The sequence below is a fragment of the Typopeltis vanoorti genome, chromosome 13, assembly GCF_054136105.1.
Source record: "Typopeltis vanoorti isolate ZY-2024b chromosome 13, IOZ_Tvanoo_1.0, whole genome shotgun sequence".
In the NCBI taxonomy this organism is placed as follows: Eukaryota; Metazoa; Arthropoda; class Arachnida; order Uropygi; family Thelyphonidae; genus Typopeltis; species Typopeltis vanoorti.
Genome location: NC_143561.1, coordinates 63,367,774 through 63,387,002, shown reverse-complemented (window position 1 = coordinate 63,387,002; position 19,229 = coordinate 63,367,774). Strand labels below are relative to the sequence as shown.

At 36.0% G+C, this 19,229-nt stretch overlaps 1 protein-coding gene across 1 annotated transcript in view; it reads right to left on the bottom strand.

Moving 5' to 3' along the window:
* Positions 1-19,229, bottom strand: part of LOC150100219 (telomerase protein component 1-like) — a 1,179,105-nt gene that overhangs the window by 180,766 nt on the left and 979,110 nt on the right. The window contains exon 44 of the mRNA XM_090402391.1: positions 8,541-8,667. Within this exon, the coding sequence (XP_090258517.1) occupies positions 8,541-8,667 (127 nt within the window). The remainder of the gene's footprint in view (positions 1-8,540; positions 8,668-19,229) is intronic.

The window sequence follows — 19,229 nt, the reverse complement described above, 5'->3', positions numbered from 1 at the left end:
AGTGAAAAAACTTTCAACAGTTCTGATAATTCTTTATACTATGCCAGGAGTATCTAGAATAAAGGATGAACTGGTGGAGCTGATATCCTCAGCCTGTCCAAAGATTATTGGGATCACTGAGACATGGTTGACTGAAGATGATATACTGACAGTAATAGAAATAACAGGATATAGCATTTTTAATCAGGATGGTAAGGGCAAACATGGTGGAGTGCTGCTTATGATAAGTAAGGAGTTGTGTCTCAGAGCAGAGGATTTGGAGGACCAGTGGCACTAATAGTTTTGAGGACATATGGTGTGAGGTAGAGGTGGGAAGGTCAGGACATTTAGTAGAGTGTAGCTATAAGTCAGGGAGCATAGAGGGTGAAGAGCAAGAAATTGTTAGATAGTTGAGCTTGGTGAGGTGCAAAAAAAAAAAAAAAGTGATTGTTATGCTGCTTATTATAACAATATTAACTGGGAAGAGAAAACTATATGTAGTAGCAGGAACAAGTTTCAAGAGTTTATGTTTCGGTCATAGCATCATAAGATCTAATTTTAACTGAGATGGCATCTCTTCCCCAGTTGGTGAGAGTGACCATGTAATTTTCACTTGGAAGATGAACAGACTTGCAGGAGTATCAAAGAGAAAGGAATGTATGTAGAATTATAAGAGAGGTAATTATAATAATCTTAGAAATCAACTTGGAACAGTTCCATGGATGGATGGATGAAGGGAAGGGCAAGATATCATCAGTGCTTGGGGAACTGGTGAAGGAATATAAAATTTTAGCAGCAATGGTAAAGTTGTATGCCACAAGTGAAAAAGAGAACAATTTGGATTGGAGTAAAGTAGATGACAAGCAATATCAAATGGGAACTGCAGGTAAAAAAAAAAGAGGTTATGGAAGAGACATAAGGAAATGGGTGGAGGGGTGATGAATAAAAAATATGACTCAGGCTAGGAGAGTGACTAATAAGGTACGGAAGGAAAAACTGGAATGTAAAAAGATTGGCACTGAGATCCAAAGAAAATCCAAAGGAATTCTTTCATTATGTGGTCAGCAGGAGGAGGGGGAGGAAGAATGTTTGTGCAAGAATGACACTGTTAGATAAAAATGGAGGTGGTGGCCAATGCAAAGGACACAGTGGTCGTTCAATGAACAACACTTTATTGGGATATTTCATCCTGGAGAAGCTGGTTTTAATACTAGGGGGATGGGACCAGTTCGAGATTTAGAAGTCCAAAAAAGAGAATGTGTTTCAAATACTGAGTACTTTGGATGTCAATAAAGCAATGGGACTGAACAGGATTTTGCCACAGGTTTTGAGAGAATGTGCTGACAGATCCATTGACTTGGTTTTTCAATGAGAGCCTGGCCACAGGAAGGGTTCCCAAGGAGGGTAAGATAGGATAGTTCCGTTCTACTACCACCTATTGCAAAAGAGTGATAGTAGAATGGAAGATCAGATTAGTGAGAGGTTATTTACAGCATAGGATAAATGAAGGTAGTGTTATGTGTGAGAGTCAGCATGGATTTGTTAAGGGACACAATTGTTTTAGTTATATGATTGCCTTTTAAATAAAGTGACAAGAGCAGTTGATGAGGGGAAGGCAGTTGCAGCTCAGCTGCATAAACATTTCCTGCTCTTCACCCTCTATGCTCCCTGACTTATAGCTACACTCCACTAAATATCCTGACCGCCCCACCTCCACCTCACACTGTATGTTAGGGGATTGGTTGACTGATAGGTATCATAGAGTTGTGTATGAGAGAGCAGTATCAAGGAAGCAGAGGGTTACAAGTGGGGTCCCACACAGGGCTCATTACTGGGATCTACACATTATATAATCTTTATATCAATGACATTGTCAATGGTCTGCAGGGGATATTCAGTTGCTTTCAGATGATGTGAAGCTAGGAAGGATTATTAGTAATAGTGCAGATGTGGAAGCCCTTCAAGAAGATTTGAAATGGGTGGAGGGGTGATGAATAAAAAATATGACTCAGGCTAGGAGAGTGACTAATAAGGTACGGAAGGAAAAACTGGAATGTAAAAAGATTGGCACTAAGATCCAAAGAAAATCCAAAGGAAATCTTTCACATTGATGGGAGGCTACATACTTTGTTGGAGAAACTGCACAGAAGGAAGTGGGAGAGTAAAGGGATCTTGGGTGATGATTGATAGAAACTTGAAATTCAGGTCACATATTTCAAAGGTGGTGAAAGTAACACAATACTGAGAAGGATACTGACCAGCAAAGATAACAGTTGTCATTCCATTGTAGAAAGGCCTGATCAGACCACACCTGGACCACTGTGCTCAAATTTGGTCTCCAGAACTTGAAGGGGAAAATTAACCTATGAAAGGGTGCAGAGGCAGATAACAAAGATTATATCATTACAGTACAATGTTAGTTATGAGGATAGACTGAGGGAATGTGGACTGCAAAGTTTGGTTGTCCACATTCCCTCAGCCTGTCCCCATAACTAACACTGAACAACTAAACAAAAGAACTCTGCAGTTACAGGATTGACACCAGAGAGTTCTTTTGTTTGGTGGAACAGGTGGAAAGAGCAAGGACAAGGGGCAACCCCCCTCCCCCATGGAGGTTGCAAAAGGAAGTCATGAGCAAGAGGATAGGGAGTGGTTTCTTTGCATGGAAGGTGGTTGAATCGTGGAAAGTATTGCCCGATAGTGGTGAGAGAATGATGCAAGGAGTGGTATAATAGACTGTTTTCTAGAGTGTGCATCCCATAATGACTGATGGAGTCTTGCGACTCCGTGGAAGTCCTGAATCATAATAATAACGATTATCCACAATTAGTCTTCTGACTCCATGGAGATAAGCATATATAGGCATCTCAATAAAGTAAAAAAAAAAAAAAAAACTCATCAAGGAAGACCCTTTGCAGGTCATACAATACCTAAATACTAATGGAACCTGTTCATGAAAACATTTACTGAGAACAACAATCCCCATTGGTAGCATATTGCATTCTCTCCCAACACACACACCAAGAAGAACTGGAATTCACATGTTTCTTGACTCGGCTTCCAGGTATATGTGAAATTGGCAGCTCTCATCCGTTCACCTAAGGACAGATTCTCTCCTTTATCACATCCAGAAGTCTATGAAGGGCCCTGTTCATGTCATCGAGCCTACTATGGACAGCCTCTCATCTGCCTCAATGAACACAAAAAAATACATCTGGCACTTTTGCTATGGCAAGTTGGGTCTGCCAGACCATGCTTTTGGATACCCCTGTATACAGAATCAATTGGAAAAAAACAAAAGCACTGCACAGAAGCTTTTACAAGTCAGAGAGGTTGTTCCTAGAATCAACAGAAGCTTTGAAACATACTCCAAACCTCAGCAAGTATGGCTGTATAAATCTACCAAAGATTTGGGAGACAGTCATCCTAAGACCGAATTAATATCTGTTTTTTTTTTGTTTTTTTGTTTTAAATTTAGATAGCACCTAATTAGGACTTTAGTCTTTGTGTTGCACGCTACAATTACTCATGCTAGTCATACTGTTACGCCGTATTGCGGTTGTCTCGCTACTGTAACAAATTGTGTTTGTGTGCTCTGAAGATGCTGGATATAATACCAGTGAAATATTAGCATTTAAGTTAATAAATAGTTATTTTCTTATCAATCTGCGTTCGCATCTATACCGTTAAAATCTAATCAACATAACTGCTTATATTTTAAAAGATACTGTGGGTAGCTAATGAATGGGAAAGAAGTAGGGAAAATAAAGAATTAAATAATTCTCTAAGCAATTTATTATGTATCAATTTTTTGACTATTTTAAATTAAAAATATCATTAAAAATCAAAATTTCATTTAACCAATATACAGTAGACCATCGATTTAACTGACAAAATTTCCAGTCCGTATGCTACGTGAAAATTAACGCCCCTGTTAATTTTAAAATGCTTTTAACCAAGATTTGCTTATAATTAAATTAACAGGTTATTTTTGTTATTAATTTAATGTTATTTTTAACAAATTTTGGCGAATAGGCCATCATATGTTGGAAAAACACTGTAGAAATTCAGTCGACATATATGAGTCACCGCTCATAAAATATAGGGTGGCCATAAAATAACTTTCCCTCTTTCGAGGCATCTGTAGCTAAAACCAATAAACGGAATGAGACCAAATTTTATATCGAGACTTTTGAAGGCATGGAGAGATGATTTCTGGGAAAAAAATATTTAGTACCAAAAGTCGCCGACAGGGGAAATTTTGGCACTGGCAGAGATGAAAACAAGCGGATAATTACATTAAAGGCAGATAAAATGGAATAACATTTCGACAGTGTAAGCGACAGCCGCATCGCTCGTTCCAGCTGGATATGTGGTGCGTTACAATGATAATAATAATAATAATTAACTAAAACAACTTGTGAGAGACACAGAAATTAATGCAGTGATTGAACTCACAGGAAATAATGTTTTATTCATCAGAATCGGGCTCCCCTGGACCACATACATGATTTTCAATGTGCTGACCTTTCTTGTGTAACGCCTGTTACTGTCTCTTCTTGCACTGCTTTCCGTTCTCTGCCAGGTCTAACTCCTAGTGATCCAGTTTCTTCAAACTTCTTAATCATAGCTCTCAGTGCTACAGCTGACATAGGAACTGTACAGGTCCTATGTCAGCTGTAGCTATGATTATACCTATGTAACTATGATTGACATAGGAACTGTACGCACAGGTTATGAAGCCTTCTAAATTCCTGAAGGACCGTTATGGCATTGCACTGTTTAAGGTAAAACAACTTAACAAGTAAAGCACACTGAGGCAAGGTAGGAGTCATATCCCTTTTTAAGTGGAATTGGGAGCGCTGCTGTCACGTACGCACAGTAAAATTTGCATAAACCTTTTTACCTGCATTTACTGCAAATATCTGACTGCTTTCAGTTTTGTCAGCGCCAAAATTTCCCCTATTGGCGACTTTTGTAATAAATTTTTTTTTCCGCAGAAATCATCTCTCCATGCCTTCAAAAGTCTCAATATAAAATTTGGTCTCATTCCGTTTATTGGTTTTAGCTACAGATGCCTCCAAAGAGGGAAAGTTATTTTATGGCCACCCTGTATTATTATTATTACTCAAGATCCCATGGAGTCAAATTATCATCTAGACGGTCCTTTTATCAAACACACAGCTCATTATACCATGCTTTAAACATACTCAAATTTTCTGCAGACACCACACTCTCAGGCAAGGCATTCCAATCATTCACAACTCTGCATGAAAAAAAACCTGCTTCTCACTCCCCTACTCACACCCTCTTTATACAGTTTCCAGGGATGATCTCTGGTTCTCCGCAGATCTCCCATTATTTTCTGTAGAACCTCTCTAGCATTGATCCTATAACAATCCCTTAATAACTTGTAGGTCTCTATTATATCTCCCCCTCTTCCTCCTGTCCACCAGACTCTGCAAGTTGCATCTTCTCAATCTTTCCTCATACTCGTGTTGAAAGTTTATTTTCACTTAGTTAAAATATAATAAATTAGTTTAATCCTTTATCCAAGTGTGAGCAAACAAAGTTTGCACCTGAAAGTATCTTCAGGACCGGGGTAAGTTGGTGCAACACCAGGGCAACTTCTTGCAAAGGTGGAGCAAGATACCAACACTCCTATCTCAGTATCTCCCATAATGCAAAACACATCTCCTTGCGGATATGTCTAATGTTATGCATTAAGGGAAGGGCCACTACCCAGACTAGTTTTGACCTTTATTGAGGTCTCTTCAGTGAGAGCCAGGCCCAAGTGGAGATACCAGCCAGAAGCATTAGCAAGGTCATCTCTACCTATAGGAGTTGCCAAATGGTGTGCCACCTTTTTAATAAATTACTCTGGATTTAGAGAAAGATATTGAAAGTTTGTTTTCACTTGGTTAGAATATAATAAATTAGTTTAATCCTTTATCCAAGTGTGAGCAAACAAAGTTTGCACCTGAAAGTATCTTCAGGACTGGGGTAAGGTGGTGCAACACCAGGGCGACTCCTTGCAAAGGTGGAGCAAGCTACCAACACTCCTATCTCAGTATCTCCCATAATGCAAAACACATCTCCTTGCGGATATGTCTAATGTTATGCATTAGACATGGATAAAGGATTAAACTAATTAATTATATTCTAACCAAGTGAAAATAAACTTTCAACATCTTTCTCTAAATCCAGAGTAATTTATTAAAAAGTTGGCACACCATTTGGCAACACCTATAGGTAGAGATGACAGTGCTAATGCTTCTGGCTGGTATCTCCACTTGGGCCTGGCTCTCACTGAAGAGACCTCAATAAAGGTCGAAACTAGTCTGGGTAGTGGCCCTTCCCTTAATGCATAGCATTAGACATATCCACAAGGAGATGTGTTTTGCATTATGGGAGATACTGAGATGGAGTGTTGGTAGCTTGCTCCACCTTTGCAAGGAGTCGCCCTAGTGTTGCATCACCGTACCCCAGTCCTGAAGATACTTTCAGGTCTTTATTTGCTCACACTTGGATAAAGGATTAAACTAATTTATTATATTACTTTCCTCATACTCGACATTAGAAATTAGAAAGAGGTTAGGAACTACCTTAGTCAGTCGCCTCTGGACCCTTTTCAACATCCTTTTGAAAACCAGGTGACCAAATCTGGGCACAATAGTCCATGTGTGGCCTAATCAAACCTTATACAATGGAACAAGAATCTTCTCTACTTCTACAAGCCAGTGTCCTCCTCATCATTCCCAGAAGCCTTTGTGTTGTCTTCATAATTTTGGCCATGTGTCCCCTAAATTTCAGATCCTTACCCCCATCACCCCCAGATCTCTTATTTCCTCCACCTCTGACAATATATCCTCATCAAGCATAAACTACGCATCCCATTTTTGTTTTCCAAATTTTAAAACCTTACATTTTGCAACATTGAACTCAGATCCCATTCCATGCCTATTCATTCAATCTATTCAAGTCTTCTTGTAAGGCCACAACATCTCTTCTGTACTCTTCATAATTCATCCCAACTTTGCATCATCTGCAAACAACTGAATATCTCCATCCAAATCTTCACCAATATTATTAATATACAAGTTAAACAGCAATGGCCCTAAAACAGATCCCTGAGGCACACCACCAGTAACTTTCCTTTTCCTGGATATTGCTTCCCCATACACAACTTGTTGATACCTATCAGATAGTCAGTCTCCAATCCAATGCACCAATCTAATATCCAACCTCATCCACTTCAGTTTGACTATCAACTTATCATACAGTAATCTAAGAAAAGCCTTTGCAAAATCTAAGTATATTATTGTGTATCCTTCTCCTCTGTCCATGGAAGCAGTCACCTTATTGTAATAAGTAAGTAGATTACTAAAACATGACCTCCCTTTAGTAAATCCATGCAGTCCATGAAAGATAATACCATTGTTGTTAATCCAATTCTGAATCCTAGTTCTCACAAGTTACTCCAACAACTTAACTACAACACCTGACACACAGATAGGCCTATAGTTTGATGCTCGAATTCTATCACCTCCTTTATAAATGGTACAATCTTGCCTTCCTTCTACTTCTTAGGAACTTGACCCAGTGCAAGACTTGTATTAAAAAAATATGTCAAGGCTGGCGTCCACTCACTGGCACATTCCTTCAGAATATGTAGTGATATATTATCAATATGTTCGGCGAATGATTAGGACGTGATCACACCAATCGCAATTAAAAGAACCAATTGTAATTGGTTCTTTTGTTGCATGGCATGACTTTCTGTGGCAGTTTTATTACACACATTTTCATAATTTAAGGAGCTAATTATAAAGAAATAGCAGAATTCAAAAATTCAAAAACTTTGATAGTTTTTTCGAAGAAAGATTACCTAAACCAAGCGCCTCAACATCGAACATTAACTTATCCAAAAGTGTGAAAATTGTGTTAAAAAATGGTGTGTAAAACAATTTTTTGTTATTACAGGGCTAATATTGATAAAATTGCAGTATAACGTTACAGATATTTTTATTTTAAAAAATTTGCGATTTAACAGACTTTCGATTTAACAGACACCCCTTAGCCTCTATCAGTCTGTTAAATCGAGGTTTTACTGTATTTCAATCTGAGAATAGTAAAATTTCTCACTCTTAGAAAAAAAATCTCTAAATATTAAACCAAAACTTTAAAAAAAAAGTTGAAATTAGAAGCCTACTGCCATATGGGGGTGATTCCTTAAATCTCTCATTATTCAACCTTCAAGTCTTCCATTAAACAACTTTTGAACTGATTAGCATCTCAAATAATTTCTGGTATAGTGCCATCTAACAGTACTTTCAATTACTCAATAAGTAATTGAATCGTTTTCCCCTTTGTCTGACTTTAAGTTTTCTGGCTCCATTTAGTAACGTTCGCCCTCTTCAATTTATTATTATAGTCAGATAACAGAGAGATTACTGTATATATGCTTGTAAGATTAATTATATAATTTTTGTATTAATGCAAATCTTCCTTTTCATGTGGAAGTATGATTTTGGAAACTGATTTCCTTAGAAAAATCTTACCTTCTTTAAATGAATGAGCCACAATATAATCACAATGATTTGGAGATGACAGGGCACATAAAAGTAAACCCTCTGTCGTCCATATAGCAATGTTTCCATTAGCACCTCCAGCATAAACATAGTTACCCTAGGAATAAACATATAATTATCAATATACATTTAACTATCTTATATAAAAGAAAACTACAGAATTAATCCAAGAAGAGTAACAAAAGAAATAGTAAGATTGAGACCAATATGCATTTATTTTGAAATATATGTCTTAGAATATTAAAATAAGCGTGACACAGCAACAGTACATAGTGAGGAAATGGCAGATAAAGTTACAGGCATTCAGTTTTGCTTTCATACTTTTAAGTGCAGAGACATAACAAAGATGTTATGCACTTAGTGAAAAACACAAAACAAAATGTGTATCTTTCTCAATCACTTGTTATATATTTGTTATTTCTTCCTTTCTGCGATAGCACAATAACAAAAACAAGAAAAAAAAAAAGCTAAAGTAAAAAAAAAACAACTCTTTTCTTCTATGAAAGTTTCTTTAGATTGACGTATTCATTTTTCAAATTTGTGTTTGTTGCTTCTAGAACTGAACATATGACTTTTTAACTAAAAACAAAATGTGTGGAAGGGTTCACAAAGCCACAAGAGGTACCAGGTACATGGACCCCTTCCCCTCCAACACTCAAAGAGTAAGTGACAAAAAAGATTCTGATGCATAATTTTTTTTTTTTAATGGGACTATCATCTGGAAAAGGTTGTAAACTTAGGGTACATTAGTTCCTGTGGATGGACTAAGTTTTTTTTTTTGTTTTTGTTATATGATGATAATATAAAAACAAATATACATAAATACAGGCAGTCCCTGACTAACATAAATCTGACTTACACAAATCTGTTAATATGAAACAAGATTGGTTTTAGATTACCATCATTTCGTTTTTTGGTATATACTTTTAAGGAGTATACCAGCTATTATGATAGCTTAACATTTTGCATTTTGCTTTGCAGTCGATTTTCTTCTATATTTCTGCCCCCCCCCCCAAAAAAAAAAACCTTTCTGTTATTCATAATGAGTGGGTAATAACTTCAAGGGTATGTAAAACTTATCACAGATATCTAGAATCTTCTCCATTCAGCACAACAATGATGAAGTAGTTGAGCAAGTTTGCTGCTGAAATAGTACATGGGTGCAAATGTAACAGGAGGCTTCCTGATCAGCTGGTGAATAATCATGCTGCTGCTGCTTATTCTGCAAGACCATAACTAGAGGTGTCTGAATAGCGTGATATGTATACTACATGTCAATGCCTTAATGAGCCAACTAGTCTTTCTGCATGAACAACATGCCCAAGCGTATCTCTTCTCAGAACTCTCTAATTAATAATTCACAAAAAATAATCATGGAAAGAAAAATAAATTCTTTTAGAGTCACTGTCACTATAAAAATACCTCCCTCAAAACATAATACCAAAACTATAAAAGCATTTCTATATCCACTTCCCTAATATTAACAGCATGAATACAAATGTAAATTGTGTTTTTGTGATTAAGTAAGTCAAGTTAGCTGATTGGATATAGCAGCTACCCTCCAAGCAATAAGCTGTGGATGTGAATTCTTCTATAGGCAAGTATGTTTGTTAAGCAGGAGATACTTTCACCCGGTGTGGGATCATCTCTTATGTAATGGTGGTCTGAAGTTGCTTGAAAAAGTTCAATGTTTGGTCTCTGGTCAAATAGCAGCTACAACAATCATTTTATACCTTATCCAAACTATATTCTGTATATGATTCCTTCTGCCACAACGAGAGCAGTTGTACCCTATGTTATTTTATGTCAGGAAATGCCAAATCCAAAATCCTATCGTTTTCCCCTTGTCTGACTTTAAGTTTTCTGGCTCCATTCAGTAATGTTCGCCCTCTTCAATTTATTATCCTGAAACTGTTCTCTGCAGTCAACTTACAAGAAATGATTTTAATATCTACAACAACAAAATTGATTTCTAATCATGGAAAGAACTGATTTCTAACTATTTCCACTGACCAAGCTGAAAAAGATAATTCTGTCCAATCTCCTAAGTTCCCTGTTCTTTTCTTAACTAGTTCCCTTTTTGAAGACTGGTTCTGCAGAGGTCATTTACCTGTTATGTAACTTAGACTATAATTTCAAGCAAAATTTTGTCTTCTATAGAATTCCTCTCAGCCACTCTCAACCTCATGTCCTGTGGCAATTCAATGGAGCCAAATGGAATAAGCACTGAGATTTTTATTAATATTTTTCAAGATAAGATTGTTTCCACTATCCTGTGGGGACACGATAACTTAATCAGAGAAACTTCACTTGTTCTCAGTGAGTTATAGATATTCCTGCTGGAATAAAGGGCTCCCCCCACTCCATTAAAAAGTTCCACCTGTAATTTAGTACATGGCTTAAAGCAATTCCCAAGCCAATACAAGGAAAAAATTCATCATGGGAAAATTGATCGCATTGTTTTTTTTAATTTATTTACTGTGGAAAATGGCTGGAAAAATATATTGACAGGATAATCCATCAGATGTTGAAGAGATTCAGCGAATGTTACTTGAATACGATGATGAGAATGATAGAGTCGAATGTGAAAGTGATATTTGATAGCAATTTGTATCTGAGAGATACCAGAACTCCGATGTCAGTATAGTATTGGTTTAGTTTTTTTTTTTTATTTGTTTCTTTTTTTCAATAATTTCTAGGTTGTAACTGGAAATAAATAAACCATCATAACATCACGCATTTCAGCAATACTAATAATGAATGTATCTCTTGGATACATGCGACCTAAGCTGCAATTTTTTCGACCGCGACCTCCACAGGGTTAAGTTCCCAATTGGCCAGGACATATATGTACGTCCAGCAAATCCTGGATACGAGTCAGACCACCTGTTGAAAAAATACGGATATCAAGTGCATTTGACTGTCAATCCATTAGAAGGTGTGATAATCCTTCACGCTGACGAGAACACTTTTTAAGTGTTCTTGGCAGCTGAAACCTACTTGTTTTATCATATAATTATATTTTTTAATGCAAGTGCAAATAAGAGATCCTTTCATATTTCTTCACTTAAGATTTTATCACTCTGGAGAACAATGCCACTATCATTTTTTTTTTTTTTTTGCTAATTATCTTAGTTGCCAATACATTTTATTCTCCCAGAACTTGATTCAAGATAATTATTTTATAAATTCATAAAAATTTGAACCTTAAAATAAATACAGCCTCCATCTGTTACAAATTGTTTTCTTTATTTTTTATTCATAATCTTGGAAAATTAGTTCACAGACTGCGTGAAGGTTTGCACTTTTACGATATTACCTTATAGATAATCATACGTAAATCTTGAATCATATCACATAATATATAATATTTATAATGTAATCTGCAGTTCTTTGCACTTCAACTTTCTTGGTTTGCTGGAATCATCATTACATATTGAAATGAATGGCTATTATGAAGTAAACTGTTATGTACATATTTTCTGGTAATTTTGATATTATGCGGCAATTTTGAAGTAGCGATACTTTCCTTACAGTTTATCATTCGAAACATGTATAGGTGCATGTGCAAAAATAAAATTTTATTTCCAAAATTTTCATAATAGAATTAAAATTGTATTTCATCTTTGATGGCTCATCCCCCCCCCACCCCTTCCAAACTATCACACACACACAATACTGCTAGGTAACATGTGTGCACCTTCTTTTTATTTGAATTTGTTATTTTTTCCAAAGTAATTGTGCCAGATAACTTTTAATATTCTGATACTGAAATTAAATTGTGATTATTACAAATAAGCAAATTTTGTCTATTTTCTTATTTATATTATTTCCTGATAAATATAAATCATTAAATTATGTGATATTGGGGAAATTAATGTTTAAAAAACAGTGTCACATACAAAAGCAATATCAGAATAAAATTATTAAAAAATATTTTAAAAAAATTTTTCTTATATGGGAATTTTTTTTTCCCCCACATATATCTGCAATGAATTTTTGTGCGATTAATTTTCCAGTGATGAATTTTCCTCGCAATGAACCGTCGGCAGTGAACTGTCAGACACGTTTAGTACATGGCTTAAAGCAATTCCCAAGCCAATACAAGAAAAAAAAAATCAGTATAATGCAAGTGGCTTGAGAAAAGAACTTCTACTTCATTCTCAGTGTAGATTGATGTAGTAACATATGCAACACAACCATCTGTAAATTCAGATCTAACTTGAAAGGACCAAGTGTAAGAAATTCACTTCTGGTAATAATAGCAAAATGTGCTTTCTGCTCCCTTCAAAAGGCCACATGCAAACTCCTGCTTATTGGTGCACCAACCTCTCTCTCACTCATCAGACAATATCATTTTTACAACACATAAAAGATAATTTCTCTACAAACTCCTCAACTAAAGGTGAGTTAGCCAGTCTCACAGAGAGGAATGGCATTTTTTTTTTCTCTGTTTTTTTTTTTCATCTAAGAAACTTAGGTTTTCAACCTGTAAAACAGAGACTTACTACAAGAACAATACAATTTACAGATATGATACTCTGGAATCAGAGCCTTAGCTGTTTATAATTCAAAACAGCTCACTAAATCCCCCAACATCTGCAGAGAATGAACAAGGCAAGTCAATCTTACTATATTAGAAACAATACACTACATGTCCCCAAAAAGATCACAGGGAAAACTACTCAGGAATGGAAATCTTCTGATAATGATGATACCTCCACAAACTTTAATTAGAAATTCTGTTTATGGAATTATTTTCTATACTGTATAGGCTCCACTTCGATGAGAGGGTGTACTCTTTTACCCATAGCATGGAAGCAACCAATATTTATCTACTACTTGCAGAAAAGGAGATTGAGATGTTTAGAATCAAATTGACTGATGCTTTCATCTCAGTCTTCTCTAAAATAATGGAGAAAATCATTAGCAGTGAACTTATTTACCATGTGAAGTCTTACTATTTAATTAATGGTCACTAGTGTGGATTCAACCATTGAGTTCCATATCCCCCCCTTCCCCTACTGCTGGTAGCAGACGAACAGTTCAGTCTCCTGTGACATAAGGTCTGTGATAAAATGATAATTTTAGATAATAATTAGCAATATATTATAACTTGCCGGCCTGATTGGCCGAGTAGTTAGCGTATGTGCTCTCCAGCCTCTTGGCTGAAGAGCACATACGCTATTACATACATATATATTACATATTACATACATACATACATACACACATAAATACTTCAAATCCTGCGTAGGCATGGATGTTTGTGATTGTCTTCCACCTTCATACATTCATTCACCCAAATATAGATACACTCTCCCAATATGGACTGGGTCACCATGGGAGTAGTAGACCCAAAATCTCCTTCAATGGGAAGGGCCTTCACCCTACAGCAGGTAGAAAAATCGGCTGTTCATCATCATATTATAACTTTAGCACAATTTTAGTATGGATTAATTGTGACTGAGTGTGGAATGTTTGCATTTGGAAATTACCTGGTTTGAAGATCTTTTCAGAATAACAGTTAATGGAAGCAAAAATGGTGGTAAGTATTAGGTTTTCCAGAAGCACAGTGCAAAAAAATTGAGTATGTTAAGTGTGTGGATTTTATCAAGATGGTTCTTCGTTGGAAGTGTAATATGCATAAGAGAATTATCAGATGGCAGGATGAATTGTTGATGCCTTTGATATTTTTTTAAGTGTTATCCTTCTAAGAAAAAAAAAAGGGTTTTAGGCTAGATACTATAGTGGCTAACTTCCTTTTGAATACTGATATGAGATGTTCTGATTGATCCTTATCTTTTGTATCTCTTTTTTTATCCTTTTATTTTTAGCATGCTGGGGAGTGGACCAGGTGGTCTCCCCCCCCCTGACAGTTAAGTTGACATATTTAAGTTTCTATGTAGAGCAAGATTACTTATCATGGTTTTCACCATCACATTAGGTACAGATGATGAAACTAGGGTAATCAGTTTGGGCAGGTCCATATTACTGACATTTAAAGCATCTTTATGGAGTTAACAGGATAGTTGAAATATCCTGTTTTGACTGACGTTGGAGATTTAAGCACATTAAAAGTAAGGATGATATTTCTTTTTGGAACCAGGCGACCATTCCTACGTATTAGAATGCATCTCACTGCTATCATTCCTTGATCTCTAAGCTATGAACACAATTTCTCATCTGAACATAAAGAAGATCATATTTTGATATCATACTTCAAGCAGTTCAGTGTTTCATGAAATGTTATCAAAAACTGGCATTTCCCTATTGATATAGCAGACTGCAATTTTTCAGTGTGCTGCTGATATGATGTTTCAACAAGAATATCACCAGAAATGTAGTTTAAATGTTTTGTGAGATCTTATCAATCTTTCGAAACCCTTTTTGAATAAAGAAGGATGAAATTTTCCCTACTGTACAGAGATGAGAAACAGTGGTTTATTCATGTGTGTGAGATGCTTTTTGTTTCTTATTTTTCTTAGATGATGTATCTACGTATGTTGTGTACTTGGTTGGGGGCTTGAGAGGGATGGACTGCTAAAAAATTTGAGGTTGAAGGATTCGTTCAAATGGATTTCTGATTTTGCAGGCAAGATTTCCATGAAATGTGGACACTCACTATCTGGCAAGCAATAATATGCTTGGAAGTGGAATGCTACTTTAACTTTGTACACTATACCAAAAGTACAGCAAATCTTAGTCCTTTCCCTACCTACAGAAAAAGAGAACTCATTACAACACCCTGTCTCTTGTGGGCAAGCTCACTTCACTTCACTAGTCAACTGATCCTAGCTGAGCCATCCAGAAGAGTCTGTCTTGTCAAAGCAGGGGCCCAGAAATGCAAGAGTATCAGCATCCCCTTCCAGATGTCTATGGATTACACCATATAACGAACATAATGGAAGAGTAATAGATCCTAGTGATGATGGTCTATAAAACAGGAGAGTATAAAAGGTGCAGGAGAAGTAGAGTAAAGATCATTACTAACTAATGATCAACAATTTTCCTTTGAATTAATCTGTTATCTGTGATAACTCCAATATCATCAGATCTTATACTCTGTCTTCAAGGGTACTTTTGATGATCAATATATCTAGATCCTGGTCTTCCTCTGGTCCTTTTCATGCCATCCTGGCAAAAACACTTGTTTTTACTAACCTTTTCCTTCCTATTCTATTTAAGGAAGAATAACCTAAGTTTAGCTCTGATAGCACATTCCTGAATGCTAATAATGTCAACTTCTTTCCTAATAATCCTCAATTTTAATGATTCTGCCATAATCTTTCTCAGAATTCTTATATCTGTTGTCTCTCTTTGATCAAGCATCTTATTTCTAATCTGGCTGACAGATCCATATGCTAAAATTAGTTTGAACATTATCATGTATACAGCTAGTTTAGTGTTTTGAGTAATTTCTCTCTTATTCCATATAACTTGATTATATGGAAAGCTGGCATGGTAGTTGACTTCCTACCATGCTAGCTTTGCTAATTCTGTTCTCTATTTTTATATTTGCCATATTCATTAAAATTGTGTCTAAATAGATGAAATATTATACTTGTTCTATAGGTGCTCCATTCAAGATGCAGTTGATGTGCTCAATCTTTGTCTATTTTCACAGTCTCTGTCTTTTTTATTGCTGATTTTCATACCAAATTTATTACAGAAGTTATTCAATTTAGTCAAGGAATCCTACAGAAATTAAGAGCCATCCAAAGAGAAGAGATTAACATCACCAATTTTGATATTAGATTCAAAACCATTTTCCTTTATAATGTGATCTATATAAACGATGAATAAGTTGAGGTAACACACATCCTTGTTTCATGCTTGATTTAACATCAAATCATCTTTCTTACCTCCTTCAATTTTTTTAAACTATACATCCAATTCTAATTGCTGACTTACAACTCAAATATTATGCATTGCTTTATATAATGATTTACATCATATAACTGTAACATTATGAAAAGCTTTTTCTCATGGATTCTTATCATATGCCTTTTCCAGATCTACAAAACTTAAATACAGATCCTTGTTATATTCCCATGATCTTTTAACTAATTGTCTTAAAGTGAAAAGCTGATTCTGATAACCTATATTTGGCTTTTACCCAGCATGTTTTTCTCCAAGCTTTCCTTCCACAATTTCTCTTACCTTTTTCTGAGGTATGCTTGCATAAATATTACCAGCAACAAGCAATAGGAAAATTCCTTTGAAATTCTCATATTCAGTTTTATTCCTTGCCCCCTCCTCGTTTTTTTTTTTTTTTTAGTTATGGGTACTACAAAAGCTGTAATCAAATCCTAGAATTAAACCTTCTTATCAGGCCATCTGAATTATACAATGTAGAAATGTAAAACTTTTATATCTCCATATTTGAGCATTTCTCATCAAATATCTACAACAACTGCCTTTTTTCCTCATTTCAAATTTTTGATGGTTTTTTCCCCTACCTCAACTACTGATATTAACTCTTGAGTGCATTCCTCTTGAATGCTTTCTACCACCATGCCATTATTGTTTGTTTCATTTATTAATTTCTGTTTCATAAGTGAGTATAAGAAATGCGAGTTGTGAAAGAATGAAGTGACAGATATTTTGGATATAAGGCAGAATTGTCAGTGTTGTGGAGCATGTTGTATAAACAGTGAATGATAGTGCACAAAATACAAATGAGAGTTTGTAGGAAGTGGATGAAAGTAATAATGTGGATGATGAGATGCTAGTGCAGAAATAAATTGCACACTTATAAAAACTCCTTCACTGACAAAACATGCACTTGAGTGCAGGAGAAACAGTGTGTGGTACAGAAGGATGGAGAATGAAAGAACGAGTGAATGAGAAAAGAATAAAAGTGCAAAAAGAGATAGTATTGTATAGGGATTCGATGATAGGAGGTATACTTATTGAGAAGGTGATGAAAGCATGTTTTCCAGGTGTGAAGATAAAGGATGTTAGTGATGCTGTACATATGCAGAAGAAAGAAGCAAATGAGTTAATTGTTCTGGCAGGCACAAATGATTTGAAAGGTGAGAAATATGCAATGAGAGAAGATATGTGAAATAATTGTTAGTGGAAGATAAAATGAAAAGTAAGAAAGATAAGATTGTGAGTCTGCTGCTTTGGTATGATGAGACAGAACTGAGAAGAAGGGACATGACTGCCAATGAGAAGATTGTGCAGGAGGAATGGTGTGCAGTTTATTGATGCACTGAGTGAATTTGATAGACGAAAGGACTTATATATGCCAGACGGACTACATTTAAATGGTTTTAGAGTTTGATGTTTGGAGGAAGTGTTGTTTAGTGAGAGTGTGGTAGTGAAAAACCAGGGAAACTAGAGATATTAGGGAAGATGAAATCAAGCATGTGTCTGGCCACCCCTGTGATAAATGACCATGTGTGAACAGTAATGATTATGCAATGCTGAATGGGATTTCACAGGTTTTAGATTTGAATGGATCAGTAATGACATTACACAAGGGTAACTATGGGTACATGTTGACATGCATATATAAGAATGCAATAAGTATCAAGTATAAGGGTGAGGAGTTTTTGGCAATGGTCAGCTCAACTTGGTCAAAAATTATAGCCATCAGTGAGACCTCATTGACTGAAAATGATATAGTTACAGGGGTAGAATGTAAAGGGTGTATTTTCAGGGAGGATAGGAGGAACAGGACAGGAGGTGGAGTATTGCTGATGATAGCTAAAGAATTACAACTAACAAAATTAGAAGTTAAAAGGATTTTAGGTCTCAGGGAGATCGTTCATTTGAGGCTGTCTGGTGTGAGATATTTTGTCAAATAGGACAAAATATGTTTTTGGGTGCTGCCATAAACCAAGTGGGTCCACAGGAAGATGTAGATACCATGTATCAGCAGAGATTAGCACAAATAAGTGTAGGCTGAACAATTATTATAGCAGATGACTATGGGGGACATCAACTGGAGGGAAGGAAAGGGAGCATGGCAGGATGGAAGTGAAATTTATACAGAAATTTAAAAATTTCTTCCAAGTTGCTAATGGATAATTACATGAAACAACATGTCATAGAGGGAACAAGGAATTTGAGGGTGTTAGATCTGATAATAGCATCAGAAGATATATCCATAACCAAGGTAGACACTCTGCCTCCTATTGGGGGAGAGTGACCATGCAATCTTGTTCTGGGAAGTTGCCAAACATATGGAATTTTCTGTCAAGAAAGGGTTTATCTTCAACTACAAGGGTGGTGATTATAAGAACTCAGGAGTCATCTTGGAACAGTGCCATGGCTTGAGAAGCTACAAGGAAAGAATGTCAGTTGTGCATGACAAGTGGTTAGAGATTGCTTGAGAGCAGCAGTATCAGACTGCATATCCCCAAGGTCAGGAGGATAAGCCAAGTTGGAATTAAGTGGATGAGGAGGGATATAAAGCAAGAGCTGCAAATAAAGAAAACATTGTGGAGGAAATATAAAGAAAAAAGTGATCAGCATCCTCATGAGCAGTACAAAGTGTAAGCAAGAGGGATGACTAGTATGGTAAGGAAGGACAAATCAGCCTATGATAGAAAATTAGCCAAACAGGCCAAAGTAAACCCAAAAGAGTTTTTTCATTATAGCAAGAAAGAAGAAAATCTATGACTATGGTAGAATGATGTTAAACAA